Genomic DNA, 20,235 nt, shown 5'->3' on the forward strand with positions numbered 1-20,235 from the left:
TACTTTTTTCAACAAATTTATGAATTCTAACCTACTTTTCCTCTGCACATCTCTATAATACGTAATTGATTGTGCTTTAGCAAAATTCTGCACATTCAATATTTAACAGAGAAAGCATTCAAAGCATTGATTTACTAAATATTTTTAAGTATCAGTAATTCAGAGCCTACTAGAATGCAAAGCCATGAGAATGTAACTAATGATCCTGGCGCTCAAGAACTCATTACTAAAACTAGCAGGTGAATAAAATCTTTAAGACCAATGATAATAAAACCCCGACTATTATCTAATTACTTAATCATCATTCATGATATTCAGACACCTTACACACAGTCATGCATTTGCATGATTTTGGCTTTCCAGCTAGTAATTCAAAGAACAAAACTGAAAGGTATTCAAAATATTCCCTGCTTTTTTATTTCTTCAAATGTTAATACCGTTCTATGGTGCTGGCTTCTCCAGCAGATCTATTGATGCTACAGCTGAACCTAACTCATAGCAGGCTAGGAAAGAGTCAAACCATAAAAAATCATTAAATGTCAAATGAAAAGATTCCTCAGTTTGCAGAAAATCTGCAGGAAATATTTTCTTTTTTTTTTTTTTTAATTTATATTTTACTGAGCCCCAACAGATTTAAGACAATTTCTGCCACTACTCAGTAACCTTATAGTCAATTAAAGATGGCATCAAAGTTGAAGTAACATTCCCATAACCAAAGCTTTCAGCCCCTCATCAAATTTCAAGAAAATAGTCGTTTTATATTTAGAAAAACACATCAAATGGAATTTCTGTTGTATGTCATTGATCTGTCACCTCACAGTTCATCCACTTAACCAGTAACAGCTACACTTTACACAAAAGCATTAACACTATACAGAGGCAAATCACAGAATATTCTATTAAAATACAACTGAACCCAATATTATGAAATATATATTTCAAAGGCACTTCCATTACTACTGCAAAACGATGGGGACTAAAACCTCCCTCAGGCTTTGCAAATATATCCCCCTCACCTACATGCACATACACAGACCCAGCCTATTCACTACCTAGCTATTCAAGACAGCAAGCTGTATGGCATTTTTACCTCCTCCCCCCCATCACCAATATGAGCCTATAGAGGCAGAAAGATAGCTATGCATATATGCTGACATTCGCATTCTGCACCTCTAAATGGCTGTCATCTAAGTCAGATGAAAAAAAAGGAAAAAAAAAAAGAGCTGACTATAAGCATAAGCTAAAACATTGCCAAAGAGAAAATAAACTTTCTTTCAGGCTGAGAAAAGGATGAAGGAAAAGACCTATCTCAAAGTTGTTAATACAGTTGAACTGAGCCTAAGAATCACACTCAGTAGGAAACCTTAACCAAAAAGGGAAAAATCAATGACAAATAAGATGGGTTCTTCACCTTCAGAGTTCCAACCAAGTGAGACTATTAAAGAAACTACAGCAGGGCTCTGTTGGTTTTTATGTGAAATTTCCACATTTCAGCTCATTCACAGGTGTTCAAAACTTGAAGACTCAAATGCCCTTAACTTTTCATCAGAAACACTTAAAAAATGAAAAGACTACTTGACAAAAATTATTTACTTCAGGTTGGAACTGGTATTTAAGTCTTTTTCTTCAGAAACACAATTAAAAAAATGGCAATAGAAGCAAACATCAAGGACCATACGCATATCCTGAAGATTAACCAGCATCTGGAAAATGTCAAACATCCTATTCCCACTACAAACTTATTTATTTGTTCTGTAAGAAAAAATCCTTAATGTACCTAATTGTCTGAGTATGATGAAATACCTTCAGTTGAAATCCTATTAGACAATGTCTATGTCTCATAAGCAATACAGGAAGGTACAACAAAACTAAGAAAAGGAAGAGCCATTCCCAACAGCCTGACCGAAGATCCGTGTGAACATCTATGGGGACAAAACTACCTGACAGAGAATCTTAAGGTCACATATGTTTTAAATTAGTCACAATCAGACAAACTATCTTTACTTTGCTACAAAACATAATTTAAAGGGATTCAAAGAATGAACTGAATGGATTTAATAAATATTTTCAGGAATTACTGTCAGGTTCAATACAGTTACAAATGCTCAGTTTGATGACTAAATTGGAATATTATGGCTTTCGCTAATAAAAAATTAGTGCTGATTGAGTGTTACATGAGTATTAATTAATCACTGTAGGTAAACTGATCTCTGTGCCAGTAAGTCCTATAACATTTTTTACAGATCAATCAGCATCATACATCATTCTGCATCTAAAGAAGCTAGTGTCACCTTTATATTAGCTGCTTCCTTCCTAGAGCCAGTTATCAATTCTAAAAGACAAAAAAAATGAGGACAAATTTATCATACCAGAACTGAGTTCTTTTGTCTCACCAAATCCTAGGCAACTTTAATAAACACCTAGCCTCACATGGGTATTTCTTTAAAGAGACAGAGTACAAAAGCTAAAAAGTATTACTGAAAGTTCCTTGACATTTGATCTATACGGCAACGTGTATTTGACACGTAGCATAGCTGGCAAGTAAGGCAAGGAATTTCTTCCAACAGTCAAAAGTCACAGATTATGAACAGAAAGGAAAACACTTGTATGGAAAAATTAATATACTTTTTGAGTCCAATCACTCTGCAATAGGCACTGTAAGGGAAAAGAGTGTCACTGGGAATTTTAGGGAGCAGACAGTTTTTTAGTACTGTATAGTTTTCAGTTTTGTTTGCTGAATGAAGGGAAGTATTTGCTGCTGGTCATCTTTCATTGAGTTAAATGTTTTCTTTAGAAGTGCCACAGTCTGTAGTAGTACCTAAGTAATTACCTGCTTTCCAGTGGCGCATTACTGCCAAGGACCCAGCTGTCCTGCAGCTGGACTGACTCAGGTGTGGTTTGCAGCTCGGCGGGCAAAGCAGCCGGCGGGGCCGGACTCTGATTCCTCCTATTTGTCAGTGAGTTTCTGTTAAGTGAGGTGATGGATGGGTGATGCTGTGCTGAATGTTGCTTGTGAGAAGGTGGCAAAGGCTGCAGGGTCGACTGGCCTTGGTTATTTGGAGGTTGCTCTAAGAAGAAAGAAAATTAAAGTTCGTTATACACCATCTTAGTATTTGCTACAACCAAAGCAGAATGAGAAATTCAATATAATCCTATCATCTAATATATTTGCATATTATTCTATTAGCAGACATCAGTGACATTCTCTAAGAGCAAGTTTACCCTTGATACACCAAGTTCTAATTAATATACAACAGATGGTAAAATTGCTTTTGGTTTTAATTTGTTTCTTTTTTTTTTTCAATCTGGTTTTATTAACACCTACAGAAAGTAGCATCTGACAGATCCCCTAATGTGCCTTTAGATTTCAGCTTTTTTTAACAGACCAACCCTGAAATTAAATGGGTAATTTCAATAGAATACAAAGGTTTTTGAAATGCATATAATCCCTATAATTATTTAATGGAGTTTTTTAAGCTTTATTTAACTGCAATAAATTATTACAAGCTAGTTGCTAAACAGCAGTAGGCTACTCTATTTTAGTGCATTTCAAATAAGGCAGATCTGCACTATGATCTACTAATAGATGCTAAGTATTCTTTAGCAGAAGGTCACTCTGTGAAGCAGATGTTGCTTCATGGATATTTAACCGACTGAATCACATCTGATTACAACGTCAGAAGACTCATATACTTAATGACCGTCACATCCATTAGAACACACACAGAACAGATTTTCCAATTTCACACCATGCAATGTAACTACAGTTTGGAGTAAGACACAGGTGATCAGAGAGTCAGGCCATCAAAACAAAAGGAAGTTGGTTTTGTTTCTTTTTTATATATAACCAAAGTACACAACACCTATAAAGCTTAAAACCAAACCTCAAACCAGTAGAACCCACTATCAAATACTTTCATCAATGTCAGGTTTTAGCAAACTTTTCTATAAAATCCATAGTAAGTAAGTAAGTCATAAACAGAAGACAAACCTTGCTATACAACACAATAAACACACAAAAAATCCCCCTCAAGACACTTCAATTGTCATGATTTAGTAAGGACATATGACACCTAAAAATGTAACAATATGTAATTCAAATTGCAATCTATTTCATAAACTACTGTAGGAGAACATACCTCATAATACAAATGCAAGTCTTAGGCAGAGCAGAAGATACAGGGCCTGCATTTTGCTCACACTGTAAAGGCTCTCACATAGTTTTTAAATTAGTTGTTTAATCTTCAGAAGCAAATCCCTGTTTAGAACTCGTTATAACTGCAAACTGTTAGAAACCCAATAATAATAATACCTTGGTATGGAGAACTCAGGAAAAGTATTTCTGCTGAAACAGATGTTCTCAATAATTTACAGGTGACTACTATAAAAATAATTCAACAGTGAGCAATTTCTCAGGTCATGAACATAAGAAAATTTGAGAATGTTAAGGAATAGACGTGCTAAGCTTAAACAGAAAATCCAGCCTTCAGAATAATTTTCTTTCCAAGAGCCCCATTCTCCTTTACAGTTCTCTTGTGTAGTCAATACAAGTTTCGTCACAAACGGCAGCAATGCTGAATCTGTCATAAAATAATGACAGCATTTACATTGCCAGTGAAGTTTTCAACACCAAATCCCCCCCAAATTGATGAAAAATTATGTTCCAGGAAGGATGCAGCTAATCAGCCTTGTCTTCACCAACACTGACACAAAGTGTGTCACCGCATGCGATTACAATCACTATCGAGGGCTTTAAGCCACATTTCAACAAGCCAGCTAAAGGAAAGTTAACAGACTAACACCAGCAAAGAGTTTTTTTCCCTTGTCTATGAAAAATTTTATCTGATTTAGAATACAACCTATTTATTGGCTGGCACAGAATTAACTGTGGCCCTATATTTTATAATATATAGCTATATGCATACATAAAAATATATTAAGTGCACAAATGTCTGTATATTTCCATACATATAAGTAAATATATACATGTATAAATGATAAGTTACACAACAGAAAAAATAGAAGTGAAATGAAATAATTTTCATTTAGTTTTAATCAAATTACATAATCAAATTGGGTAAGGATGTGATTTCCCTTTTTGACTCTCTGGCCTGCCTACTCTGTTCAACAGTGTTGCTATGCTCAGAGCCATACTGTCCTCCCCTGCAGCTCCTACCAGCTAAAACGCTATTTCTGACATCCTTCTTATTCATTATTTTCTCCTCTCATTTAAAATCTCAGCTGAAAATCAGACTTTTAATCTATAATTTTTAGAACTACAGATCTTGCACCATCCATTGCTAAAGACAAAGCAGAGACTAAAATAATGTTCTCTTGCACAAAGGAGGACGTGTGCAAGGGGACGATGCCAGGCTTTCAGGCTTATCTCAGTGACAGGTCAGACCTTCCCACACACTCTACAATGGGGAAGAGGGACAGTAAAGGCTCTGTAAAGGATATTTATGCACTCCCCAAATAAATGATTAGATCTAGTAAGTACACCAATAACATGCTGGGGGAGTGAAACTGTATTCCTCAGCTGACAGGCCAGCTACTCAGTCCACTGTTTGGGATTTAGATTATTTCCCCAGAAATTTGCTATGACTTTACAAAGCCCTTCTACTATATAATGTATAAACATTACTGACACTGAAACTACACAGTAACATATAAAATAAATTAAGAGTTGCAGGATGAGCTTGTAACCATAAGCCACAGGCCAGAAGGGAGTGAGAAGAGCACAGCAAGTGCAACTTCACAGAGAAAACACATCCTCAAAGCCCACTGTCTCTCTCCATAACATGCTGCCAGGTGACATTTTCTACTGTAAAGGGTGACTTCAATTGGCAGGGAATCTACAGCCTCCACAGAATCAGAAATGCCAGAAAAATCTGGAATGATTTACGCCTCTTCTAATTATGCAAGAGCTACAAGTAGAATTGTGCCTAACAAGATTAGATTTTCCATAAATCAATAGAGCTAAAATCCATATTCCTTTGAATTTCCTCAGTCCTATATTGTTGTTCTGAATGAGAGATCACTGAGGAATGCTCTTTCAATACTCCCTTCAACCTGCCAAATTTCTTGAATCCACCGTTAACTCTGATTGCCACCCAATTTCTTGGAGACACGTCAATCTTGCACCAGCTTTCAGTATCACTGCAACTTTCACATAAAAGCCATCGGTTTTAGGTAGCAACTCTCGACACCCCCGTGACCCTATGAAAGTACTCTCATTGCATATGCAGGGAAACCGAAGTATACACGGTAAGTGATTCACACAGGTCTCCTGAGAAATCAGCATCACGGCCAGAGGTGTACTGTTCTTTTGCTTTTCATAATTAAGGAATTTATAAACCACAGTGGGAGTTTCATGACACAGATACATACTATACATACTTCATGAGCGCCGCAACACTGGAGACTACTCCTGATAAAAATACTCCTGCATGTGCCACAATGGCCAGGATTGAGACCCTGTAACTGCTCCTTCCTCTCGATCAATCAGTTTGCTGGAAAATGGAAATCCTAGAGGTTAGTGAAAAAAATCAGTGGTCCTGGGCCCTGACCAGGGCCCTCACACAAACCACTTACTAGAAATTTCCTTCTTATATACTAACAGGAAGAAGAAAGAACATTCAAGTCTCATAAAGCACAAACACTACTTAAAAACTACTGTAGAAAGCTACAGTTGCTTTGTTTTAATTGGATTTTAAATGCTATGCTAATTTGTTTAAACTAAATGGGAATGTCTGGTTTACACCAAAAATAACCAGGTATGGGTACAGGTGGGCTTGTGTCTAAAAATGACAAATTTTAATTAAAACTTTCTTGTTCACTCTAGACCTGTAGAATCATCCCATTCATCTTAAACAGAAGATTTCTACAGCAAGGAGCAAACGTAAATTGACCCAGCAATCAGTTTGTGTGTTCAAGTTGTTCAGGTGCAACAAAAATGCCCCACGCTTTTGACGCATTTGCTGCATAAGCCAGCAACAGATAATTATGCATGCAAACATATGTACAGAACTCGGAAAAGTCACAAGAAATTGGGTGCAAAGCTGTCTTACTACAGTTGCATGAATTTTTCAAAACATACTTAAATTGTTATTTACCCTAGGGAACCACACTGAAGCAAAGCAGCCATTTCAATTGTAGAGGTAAATTACATGCACTCTGTAGCCTTTTACAAAACCTTTTTACTTTTTCAAGAAAGTAATTTACATTTAATTAATTTTATCATTTAACTGTTACAGAATTTGAACAGCATATGAAAGAATACAGAAAAGATGCATGTGTCAAAGTAAAAAGTAAGCAGAGAAAGACGTTATGATAACTACTGCCATTTGGGAGAAAGGGGTTAATTCAGAAGGAGAAAAGCAGACCAAGTATCCATGAAAGAAAGTAATTTGTTGCACACTTTATGTGATAGCCTTTCTATAACAGACAGATCACTGAGACCTGTCAGCTAGCTACTCATCTAGGAAAAAGAGGCGATTTCCATTTGATAAGGGTTAGGCTTTTTAATAGTGTATAATTAACATTAACTTTGAGTTTCCATGACAAACACAAAAGCAAAGACTTCCATTATGATATAAACATTTCAAATGTGAATATAATGTAATTCAGTATCTATGTCTGTGAGAGTCTTAACTCTTCCTAGTCAAGTTGCTCCTTTTTAACGCTCTCTTTAGAAAAAAGTCTCTGCCCTGGTAAAGCAAATGACCACAATGTGTACCAGAAGTAAGCAGCTGGAGTAGACTGAATGTTTTAGAAAACTGGTAACACAACATAAAACCTTTCATTTCCAGGTCACTGGTCCCTGGTCTGGTAGCTCTTGATTGCTCACAGTCAAAAGTAATTTCTGCAGAACCGGTTTGATTTCCTCAGTAAAACACTTTGATGGACTTGAAATTTTACCTAATTGACACATGGACGTATCTCCAAGAACACTGTAAACAGAAGTGGGATTTACCTTGGAAATCCCTGCAAATTGTAGAAAGTGGTATTACGGCTTAATTAATTATTCCTAAAGCTCCCAAAGGAGTTCATTTTTTTAAAGTCCCTGCTTACAGAGGGTAAGAGGCAACCTCTACCACTATGGCCAGAGCTTTAGTGATTCTGCACTAAAAATGCAAGTAAAACCAAGCATTCCAGAAGTCTCCGGTCTGGGAGCGCTTTTCATGAGAAGCTGTATTTAATTAATGAAAACAAAAAGAAGGTTATGGGTTTAGAGAAAAATTGTGTATTTTAAGTTTCCATTTGCAATTAAACAGACCTGCCTTTTGAACGAACCACTACTTCAGTGTACTTTTTCTGCCAAGGTGTACAAGACAGCTTGTGTTCTGATTGTCTTCTACAAGCTATAGTGGCAACCCAAGATAACTAGCTGTATATGCTTATTTTGTGGTTAATCCCTCTAAATTTGTTTAACCTCCTCCATGTCCAAATGAGCTGGCAGAGTCTGCCCTGCCAACTGCTTTAAGGATCCAAACCACACACTCAACATGAGATGACACAGTGCCTACCAGTACAGGAGAGCCCTTTCACTCTGATTTGAGTAACCTGATCTAGTGGAAATGCTCCTGCTCATGGCAGAAGGGGTTGGAACTGAATGACCTTTAAGGTCCCTTCCTACCCAAAACATGTGATTCTATGAGTTGTTGTCAGCCTGCACTGTCCTTTTTTGCTTGCTTTACAGTTAGTGGGCGTACAGATGGAAGCAAAACTAACCTGCAGCTGCTGCTGCTGACTTCCTCTTAAAGCACTCTGTACTTCTGTGCCAGCTATGCGGTGACAAGAATGTAGAGAAGTGACAAGGACACTTTGATCAAAAGATGCATCTTGTGTGTGTGTGTATACTATTATAAAATGGGAAAAAGTCATACAAGTAGCTTGATCAAAGTGGGCCAATGTTTGTCTCCTCATCAGTACACTGTCTGTAGGGTCTGACAACCTGTCAAGCTACCCGGGAGTGAGAAACTACCAGTGAATTTAACTGCAGAATATGCTCTGAAAGATTGTATCACCTTGTTAATGCATCCCAAGTTTGGAAGAATTGATAAAGAAAATGTGAATCTTGTTACTTACATGGCACGTTTTTCTTTAAATCTCAACATTTTACTTTTTAAAGAGAAACAAAGACTTCTGCTGTAGAAGAAAGACTTATTTGATTGTGGAGAAACTCATAGTGGTCTCATGGTGTAGTGTGGCATGTATCTGTCCAAGATCTACCAGAGGACAAGTGGAGAGAAGTAGCTGGAGCTCTCTAGGAGTTAGTAGTGTGGTCCCTAACAAGTAACATTGGTATTTTAAGTCACAAAGTACATGTTGATAATTTCCTATACCCTGTAAGTAAGCTGTTCTTTACACAAGAAGACAAAGAAACAAGTCATGCACAAAACCTGCCATCTTTATGAAGAAAAAATATTTTTATATCTTTCAGCTGTGTCTTTCAGCTGTGGGAGTGTTAGTTCAGGTTAAAAGTACACCTGCGACTTTGTATTTACATTTCACATACATTTAGCAAAGTATTTCCCCTCAACAACTTCATGTTGATAATATCTGTGCATGCTCAGCTCTGTTTTATTAATTCAGTTGTCTATAATGCTTCAGAAATCTTACTGCAGCAAACAGAAACCATCAGTTACAATCTTTTCACAAAAACTTTGTTAAGTATATGAACTGAACTTTGAACTTACTTGAAAGGCAGAATTTTTTGTCCCTAGTATTTTTAAAATAAACAAGCTAAAAAGCTATATACCCTATACGGTATGTGACCCTGTGAAGACAGATAAAATAACTTTCTATTTTATGGCATTTACTTTGAAAATCTGATTAAGATAGATGTCTCTAGTTGGTAATTCTTCAATGTCATGTTGTCATAGTTCCCATCAGCAAGATGCTTTAAAGGCTTTCGATTAATATTGCATGCCAGAACTGAAATTACATCCTTTGTCGTTTAGTTCTTAATGGTGCAAGTGATATCTATCAAGTAGTGTTTTATGAAGCATGTGTGATTTTTATTACAGGCTGTTTTCACAAATCTTCTTCAGGTTTCATAAAGACTGTTCATGGTTCACAACAAATATGCCCTGCATTTAGAATCATGCCAATTCTCAAATGCAAAATAAAACCTTGATTTTTCAGTGAGGTTTATCAGTAGAACAAAACCTCTTCCTTAATCATCTTAATTAGCAATGCAAAAATATTACTGTAAGCCTCTCAATTCTGCATGAGGACTACATAGTAAAAAACCTCAAACAACAACAATAAATATAATCATGTATTACTTTCACAAGTAATAGGATATGTCTGCCAAGTCTTGTAAGTGCCTTAATTTTTAAAATGGAGGTGACACACAGATTAAATCTGAAGATATAACATTCCCCCGTAATCCAAGTACAACAGAGATTTTAATTTGAAGCATCTCTCTTTGTAAAACAAGATGCATATAGTTAAAACTTCTTCAATTTACTAGAAACCACAGAGTTAGGAGCAGTTGAGAGGGCATATTAGGGTTGGTTATATTTTGGTCAAGCTGCCGTTTAAACAAAAACGTGCAAAGTCAGTAAAACCAAAGTCTTAGAGGACACATGAACAGAACATATTTTTCCAACATTTTTTTGTCCAAAGACATAATGAGCTTTCTCTTGATACCTAACAGAGTAAAGTAAATACTCTGCGGGAAGAAATACTGCCCATTGAGAAGAAAGCAGGCATTTCTTCCACAGATGGTGGTGAAAGGGAAAATCGGAGGATTTACTTCTGAAAGGTTTATTAAATGTTGTTTCCACTCTCTGTTGTTCACTGTGGGAACTGAACCAGCTCACTTTTAAAACATTTTTTCCATTAACTGGAATCGATTCTCAAAGCATTCCAACCTATCCACCTCCAGCCTGCAACTGTTCCATTAACCCCTTCAATACATATGTAACATACAGTCAATATTATGGCAGGAAAAATCTGTTTATTTTAAATATCATATAGTGATACATGCCTTCTTGTCCATGGTACCATATAAGAGGCTGGCTAACAGAAGGTAGTTACAAAAGTGTATGTGGTGAAAGAGCTCAGGCTGGGAGAACCAATTCATCTGGGTCAAGGAAAACCAGTGATTATGCTGTCATCCACAAGGCAGATATTTTAAGAAACAAAGTGGACTGAAACTTTACAGGTTTTCAACTGAGTTGAGGATGGCTTAACTGCTTTATGAAAGCCGAAACAGAGATAAATATTTCAGCTTCAGTGAAAAAAGCTATAGAGAAACTAGTTCCTCAAACAACCATCCTAATAGTGGCCTTTTCATCCCGCAAGGGATTTAAAAAGAAAGATCAAAAAAGAAAACTACAGAAACACTGCCAAAGGAAATTGAAATTTAACCTGCTGGCATAACATAATTATGATCTTGCTTTTCAAGAAAAAGAAATAAAAAAGATAACATAAAACGCATGATGGCAACTATGCACACAGACCGAACTGGAAGAAACAGTGTACTTAAAATCCTGCTGTCATATTACACGGACACCATCTCCTTCCACCCCAGGCTAACCCACACAGTAGTTAACAGGGACACTAACAGATATCATTTCTATTCTCTTTTTAGGACCTGAGGTCTGTGAAACCAAAAAACCCCTCCAATGGTAAAATGTCACTTATTTCAAACAATTTACTTGGAGATCAAACTGGGAAAAGATGCTATCACACAGTGAGAAATGACAAAAGCTTGTTCCCTTAAGACACAGAAATGACATTCAGCTTACATTATGCAGACATCAAAATACAATAATGCAACCTTTAGTGGTATGCTACTGGCCTGGCTTCCCCACAGTGGGGAAGATATTTTGCAAGACTGTGAGGCTCAGGTTTTTTTTCCCTGGGGGATAGCAGTCTCCCAAAGCAATAATACCTGGAGTGGGGAAACACCAAGCCCACAGGCTTCATTTAAAGTCACACCTGTTTTGATTCAGAATAGACTTCTCTGCACCTTAATAAAACATTATCTTCCTTGTTTAGAGTCACGAGTGAGAAAGTTATGCAGTTATTGCTAGCTTTAGATAATCTTCGCTGATGACTCATGGAAATGAGTGGAGAAATACATTTCGAGTTCACAAATTGAAGGCTAGCTTTTTAACTAGAGAATTCATTGGTTTTCATTGAAAATTCACAGCTTTTCATTGAAAGAAAACAAAACATGAAACAAAAATGGAGCAGTCTGGCTGAAAGACTTTGTAGGGGGAGGAAAACATTCAGCTATCCAAAATGCTGACAGTAGACTAAAATTAATATGAAAAGTCTTTGAGTACACTCAAAACCAACCTGTAAAACACAGGTAAAATGATGTGGAATATCCCATCTCCTGCTTTGCTCATCCAGCACCTTCTATTTATTCCAGATACAGATAGACACTTAATTTTTACTGCAAAAATTGTGATTTATAAATAAATGTTATTAAAAAAAAAGTAGCATGCTTCAGCTGTAAACTGAGTAAGTTCTATAATCCCGATTCAGGCAAAATGACAGTGTGTAACATATGTAATCATTTCATACTGCATGTTTAACTGGAGTGTGGTATGGACTGCGAAGTTTGATGTATGACTTCTTAATAGATTTCCTAGCATTTTCAAGTGTTAGATAATTTTGGTTCCTATCCAAAATCATTAATCCAAAGTGAGCTACAACTGTATGTTTTTTTTGTCTTCTAATTTTATTTCTTAACACTTCCAAGAAAAACAATTTACCAAAGCTATTTACTTTAGAAGCACAGATTTTCCCATATAGTTTAACCCCCTCCCCAAACTCCCAAAACCTTTAACCTGGAAAAATACATCTACAAGTCACAATTACACAATGCTTACAGCTGACACAACCAGTGCTGAAAAAAAAAAACTACCTTTCTTCCCAATAAATAAAATAGCATCTAAAGGCTCTTTTACTACTTACTAAACCTGAGTTTTACTGACATACATTTGACATTCATGAAGAAGGAGCAAAGCACTAGATTTCCTCAATTCCAAGAGGCAGGAGGAAAATTCCTCACTAATTAAATGAACTGAATTTTTGTCATGGAGTTGTTACGGTTAATGGCACCACTTGAACATTTTGTAAACTTACAAATCCAAAAGTATTCTGAAAGGCCCCCAAATTAATTCATTATAAGCATGCTCAGCCTTGTCTAGGAACAGAAGGCCACACTAATAAAATCTGTGAAAGATAAGCTAAGAATGGGAAAACACTATATAAAACTTCTAAGCACAAATAGGTATTTTTCATCAGATTTGAAAGAACTCAGATAAGACGGATTCATGTTTTACTTTGGAGGAAATGAAAAAGGAAGAGGGGCAGTGAGACAAAAAGAAAACCATGGAGGAACAAGTGGTAGAAAAGAGGTTGAATGAATAATAGCCAGAAGAGATGCAAAAGTGGACAGCTAAGAGAAAAAAAATCTAAGAAAAATGAGAGAGTATATACAATTTTATTAGAAAATCCTAATAACCAAACTTTTATGAAATACGTGGAAGTAAGATGCTTACTCCACAGTCTTGACTTTTGAAAAAGGAGTTTAATCCTGGCTTCTATATTTAAAGGCAGCTTGGGCCTTAGAGCAAGAGAGAAACAAAGCAGTAGGCCACCAGATGAATTTTTGTCTCCAGATCCATTTATCTGTTATCAATTATATGGAATATCCATATTATGAAAGACAGGAAAAGAAGAGAGAACCAAGCTTCCAAAATAGCTTTTAAATACTTTTTTCTCCTAACTGTGTCAGGGAAGAGAAACGCAAGAGGGGGGGCCTCCAAAAGAGCAAACTGAGGAACTATTGTTCTCTAATGACTTTAAATAAGCTTTTTAGGCTTACGTGTGAATTAGAATTTTGTTCTTCCTCCTTATGTTTAAAAAAAACCCACAAAACCCTCTTGATTTTAGTAAGATATTATTCTATTGTAATGACAATCAAGTCTAGTTAGGTATCAATCAAAAGAACAATTCCATTGCAAAAGATTTCTTTAAAGATGTTCTGGGTTTCCACTACTGCTGCTTCCCTTTTCAGAAAGAAGACAGAGTCATTAACCCTCAAATCAAACATAAACTTTGAATTGCTAGAGTTGAAACAAAAACTACCTTTCAGTCTGACTGGCTCAGTTCATGTAACATTACCACAAAACCCTCTCATATCTAGCATAGCAGTTGAAGTAAATCTATGATAATTTCAGAGGTATCAGTGGACACAGAGAGTGATTTAATTAAGCATTTGTATGTGTTCACTATTCTGCAAAGGCTGTGAAGGACAGCAGTATGCTGAACAGCTTCAACAGACTGTAATATACTTAATGATAATAAACAATTATGTCCAATAATAAACAAAAAGTTAAGGGGTAAATTCCAGAAGTATTTTTTAAATACAAAATTTGCATATAAAATTTGTGTATAAAACACAGCAAACTGTGAAAATCAGTCTTATTTTTGAATTCCAGAAACTTTTTCATAAGTGACTGTGGACTTTCCTGTATATATTTTCATTGTCATAGTCGGGTAGCTACTCCAAAGCTGTTTCCACCAGGTGATCTTTCACTTCAATTTCCAGCTAAACTTTATAGCATGTCACCTGAACCAAGCTCTTTAAAAAAACATGGCTGATTCATGTCATAGTAAGCTCTTCCTTTTAATAACACTGTCGTAGTTCTAAGGCAAACACTGACAGAACAGGTAAAAGGTAGAGAAGTCACAGCTCACTACTACACCCTCTGATTTAAGTAGCCAACTAGATACCATACACATAAAGACACAAAAAGCGCAGAGCTAAAATAAATGTTTTTTAACCAATGGCAAAAATACACAAATAAGCACAAAGTAAATCACCACCGTGGTGCAGTGAAAAGTGATGACATCTCCCATATACTGTTGGCAAATGAAAAGTTGAATTCCATGATGCCGCTGCCTTCCAGGCAACTGCAACAGCAAAAGAGACATTGCTGCTTATTCTGGGGTAACAAAGGCTAAATAAAATGACTCATTATGATCTTGTGTCTTTCTGGCAGAATTACAAATTCTACATACTATTTAGCTCTTCAAAAATATTGACCTGGAACCTCCTAATAGTAATCTCATTTCTACATAACCAGAATTACAGTTTCAAATGATTTAATGTGCAGAAAGTGTGTAAACTCCCTTTATATCTAACAGATGTCACTTTACCAGTAACAGATTTGGCAAAAGTGTTTCTTGGTAGCTGGAAGAACACTTACAGAGACAGCTTGCTCACCCTGTAACACTGCTGATTTATAAATCAAGCTATGCCCCAGTCAAGTGGGACAAGATCTTACACAGACACAGAGCCAGAGAAGATCTGAATGGCTGGGGTCTCTGGAAACCTGCTGCCTTCCACTTGTGGGGAAACTCCCCTCCATTTCTAGCATAATCACGCCCTCTCTGCCTCAACACATTTCCCTGGTCCATCTTCTGGGTAAACTATCATATGGGAAAATGCCTTTCTTTCTGTATTTCGCTGTAACCCCAATGCTGGTGACAAGTAACGGATGTGTGGGAGTGGTATGTGATTGTGAGGGAAGCAGATGGTCTCAGGCTAAGAACTCTGCTACTCACCGTACTTTTATAACTACTACTGGGGCTAAAAAGAAACATTTCAGGAGGGAGAATTGTCTTGTGGTAAGACTGCAGCAGAGTAAGTCAGGAAATAGCTTTTTTCTTATTGTTGTTGCAGCCAGTGCTTATGGTGTGGTCGCAAGTGACTGAGAAGCTTTGTCCATCCAGTGGTCTTGCTGGCAAAGCTGGTTAATGATAATCTGCCAAGGCACAGGGAGCTGCAGGAATCAGTATTTTGCCCAACAGCTCTTTGCTGCTCTTGAAATGAAAGATATTCTCTGGGTGAAATCTGAACAGGTATGGCAGAGGTGAGAAAAGGTCCTCTGCTCTCAGACTGAATTTACAATGAAAAGCACACAGACCAACACAGTTGCAGAGAGGAAGAGGAAGGGAACAATTTGTATCCTGCTGAGGGACAACCCCACACTGCTGCCAAAGTGGGGAATTGGAGAGGGTTATTACCATTTAAATCTGGTCAAATTACCAGATTTTTTCTGATATGGGTCAAGTTTCCATCACTTTTCCACACCCATCCTGCCTGCTCCTTGGAGCCCCATTCCCCTGACTCTGTGCAGGTGTAAGTGTGAAAATTTCACAGGCACATCCTTCCAAAGGTGCGAGGTTTCACAGATTACATGTGGTATTACAGGATAACGTTCTGTCTTCCACAATAATAAACCAGTGTCACAAACAAGGTAACATGTTCAGCAAAAGCTACTGGTTGCTTTGTAGTCTCAGGTGAATTACATCTATTAGAGAGATTCACACTCTGGAAATAAAAATCTAAAGAAAATAAATACAAACAAACAACGATGACTTTCAGGTAATAAGCTGCAAACATTACTTCAGAAGCAAATGCTTTTAGAAGCCACAAACATGACAATTAGTAGCATTTCTGGAAGCTGAAAGTCTAAATAGCTGTCAGCAACTCCACTAGTAAGTGTAAGTTATTTACAACAGCAAGCAGACAGATTATCAAGATAACAGAAGCACTGATTAATTGTGTAGCCTAAACTGGCAATAAAAACAGTGTAGAGCCCTGTATGTGTGAATGTTTATTTTTAAATAGGTACATTTCGGTTCCAAGTTTGCTTCTTTCAGTTGTTACCATTTAATAATAATCCTTGTATCAAACTGCTCTTTTTATTTTTTACAACCTTGAAATGTAAAAACCTGATTTTGTAATAGCCTCAAAAAGACTTTTCAAATTTCTAAATACCAAGGAGATACTTAGCAGAGGCTAAGACCTATTCTAAAGTTTTCTGCACCATTTACAAAATAAGATGCTTGCACTGCAATAATCTTCCATAACCACACAAACTTCAAGTCTAGATTAGAAAACATTTTATAGCTTTCAGTAAAGCTTGGGTGAGGAACTTCTAATTAATTTTGGCAAGTATGAACTTCTTCATGGCATGTTACATGTATTATAAGCTCTTCTTTAGAGAAAAATGAAAAATCTGAAGAATTTTCACATTCAGCAATTTATATTCAGAACCTTTTCCAACTTCTCAAAAATGCAAACAATAATTTGTCTTCGAAATACCTACCCAGTGTGCTGGTTTTAGCTGGGTGGAGTCCCACATGACAAGTCACAGAAACTGCTGAAGGAGAAGGTGAATCGTTTGCAGAAGTGAAAGCCATCCAGCTGGCTTTAGATATTGCTGAACAAGAAAAATGGCCAGTACTTCATCTCTGTATGACTCACGGATGGTGGCAAATGCCCTGTGTGAGTGGTTGCAACCATGGAAGCAGAGCAACTAGCAGCACAGAGCTAAACCCATCTGGGCTGCTGAATTATGGCAAGATATTACTGCTCAGGTAGAGAACCTAGTTGTAACAGTACATCACACGGATGGTCATGTACCTACGTACTGGGTCACAAGAATATCGAAACAGTGTACAGGTAGACCAGACTGCCAGAACTGTATTGGCGCTGGTGGATTTGGAACATAAGCTTTAGCTATTCATAATTCAATGGGCCCATGACACATCAGGATATTTAAAGAACGGATGCAACACACAAATAGGCTTGTGACTGAGGACTTGACTATTGATGCCATTGCACAGGTTACCATGAATGTCAAACATCCACGGTAATCAAACTAAATAGCTAAAGCCTTTTTGGCATAAAGGACTGCGGCTGAGATACCAATAACGAGAGGAGGCTGGGCAGACCGATAATATCATACTACCATAAACCTGCCATGGAAAGCACCATGTGCTTACAACGGTATAAGGGACTTCTGGATGTTTGGAAACATACTCTGTGCCCTATACCACTGCCTAGGACATTATCTTAAGCCTTGATAAAGCAAGTTTTAAGGTGACACAGCACCCCTGAGAGAACTGAGTCATTCAATAGGAGTAATTTCTGAAACAACCTCATAAACACCTGGGGCAAAGAGCATGGCACTGACTGGGTATATCACAAACCCTATCATGCACCAGCCTCTGGGAAAACAGAATGGTACAATGGACTGTGAGAAACTACACTGAGAGCAATAGGTGGTGGAACATCCAAGTACTAGGATACACATTTAGCAAAAGCCACTTGGCTAGTTAACACTAGAGGATTCGCCAATTGACCTGGCCTGCCCAAGCGAATCTCTGAACGTGATGAAAGGAGGTAAGCTCCCCACAGTACATAGAAGGAGCTTGCTGGGATAATCAGTGGATTACTGCTTCTTCAGGAAAGGGTAAACCTATCCATGGCATTATTTATGTTCAAGAACCTGGGTGCACTTTGGTGAGTAATGCAAAAGGACAGGGGAGCCTGATGTGTACCTCAAAGTCACTTAATCTGGAGTGTAAATATCCATGCTTAGAGCTGCATGTTTTGGGAATATAGATGTGTTATCGCTGAGCAGTGACACAGACTCAAGGCCTTTTCTGCTCCTCATACCACTCTGCTAGCAAGTAGGCTGGGGGTGCACAGAACGCTGTGAGGAGATGTAGTTGGGACAGCTGATCCCAACTGACCAAAGTGATACTCTGTACCATATGGCATCATGCTCAGCAAAAAGCTAGGCAAAAGGTTGGCTGGGGAGCCCTGCTTGAGGACTGACTGGGCACCAGTCGGCTGGTGATGAACAACTGTTTTAATTTGCATCACTTGCCTTTCAGAGGTTTTATTTCTCTCTCTCTTGTTTTCATTTCATTTTTTTAAATCATTATTATTGTTATTATTATTGGTTTTGTTATTATTATAATATTTGATTTCAATTATTAAACTATTCTTATCTCAATGCATGAGTTTTCTCACTTTTACCCTTCTAATATTTTACCCCTATCCTTCTGGGGAAGGGAGTGAGTGAGCAGCTGTGGTGCTTAGTTGGCAGTGGGGGTTAAACCACAACACTCAGCTGTCAACCAGACATCAACATGCTGGAAGTCTAGACACAAGAAGAAACTTAAGCCCTCATCCCATGAAAAGCAATGGATATACTTGTTCTGGAACGCAGCTGGCTGTGGTTGCTGGCATGCAAAATGTCTACCCTTGGCCAACAGACAGCTATACAGATGAGCCTGGTTTTGACTAGCTCTGACAGTGTCACTCAGACTGGTAGGAAAGTACACAAAAGGAAGGCAATTTTACTGCCCTTGGGCCCCGTACTTCATTCAAGCTCAGGGACCTGACATAAATCTTTGTCATTGTTTCTTGGAGGACCCTTGTAGCTTCTTTAAGTAAATGCCAGTTGATTATTATCATGTCTCCAAAACATCAAGTTGCAGAAAAACATCACGTCTGCCAGAGGCATGATTCCTGCTTTATGGCTGTTTATATTCAAATCTCATCCAAATGTAGGCTGTGGGGGCACTACTGAATATTCCACATGCTATGAGAATACAGATGAAAATCATCTGGGCCATCAAAATAAGTGATTCATATACTGAAGTGAGAGATGATGCTAGCTCTCCTTTAGAAAATCCCAAGAAAGAAAACTGATGACTGATGTGCTGCTCCTCATGCAAGTCTGTTTTTCTATGTTACATGTACTGCTAATCTTGTGTCAGTTTTCATTGTACCAGCTGGTCAACTCATCAGGTTTGTGTACAATGAGATGTGTGAATCCCCCCTACTTGGTAAACTCTTCAGGTATTCAAAGTTGCATTTTAACTTGGTAGAGATCTTTACTGAGCATAGGTAAAGATGCGAGATGCACTCCCTCCCCCTAGAGCTACTGCTTGGGTGTTTAATGGCCAGGGCTTTTGTTAACACCAGTACCCTCAATGAGCTTTTTAATAGTTTCCTCTTCCTCATAAAACCAGAATTCTGGTTACTGGTACACATGCCGTGAAAGTCAATCCCAGTTGGCATGTGTCTCTTCTAGATAAGAAGCACCTTTCAACAGAGCAGATAGGAACCTTTTGAGTTGTCTTTGGATTTCTACACACAGAACAAATGGGAACGGCAGACTAACTTCTATGTGGATGAATGTTTCCTCACTTACAGAAAATATCGTCAGTGTCTATCAATTAGTTACTTAAGGCCACGCCATTAAGTACTGAGCTTAATCATATCCACCATTCTTCTGCTATATTTACTTATCTTTTTTGGTGGGGTCAGGGAAACATTTACAAAGCCCCATTACTGAGCAAACGAAAATTTATTTGAAAAGCAAACCTCAA

The 20,235-nt window shown here is 37.5% G+C and overlaps 1 protein-coding gene across 6 annotated transcripts in view; it reads right to left on the reverse strand.

Moving 5' to 3' along the window:
- Positions 1–20,235, reverse strand: part of TENM3 (teneurin transmembrane protein 3) — a 1,300,329-nt gene that overhangs the window by 137,285 nt on the left and 1,142,809 nt on the right. For all 6 annotated transcript variants that reach the window (XM_061372205.1, XM_061372214.1, XM_061372239.1 and 3 more), the window contains one exon: positions 2,831–3,068. In XM_061372205.1, coding sequence (XP_061228189.1) covers positions 2,831–3,068 — 238 coding nt within the window. The remainder of the gene's footprint in view (positions 1–2,830; positions 3,069–20,235) is intronic.

This window comes from Neopsephotus bourkii, unplaced genomic scaffold (assembly GCF_033783945.1).
Source record: "Neopsephotus bourkii isolate Nb327-2 ecotype Australia unplaced genomic scaffold, CSIRO-AGI_Nbou_v1 NB_168, whole genome shotgun sequence".
Lineage (NCBI taxonomy): Eukaryota > Metazoa > Chordata > Aves > Psittaciformes > Psittacidae > Neopsephotus > Neopsephotus bourkii.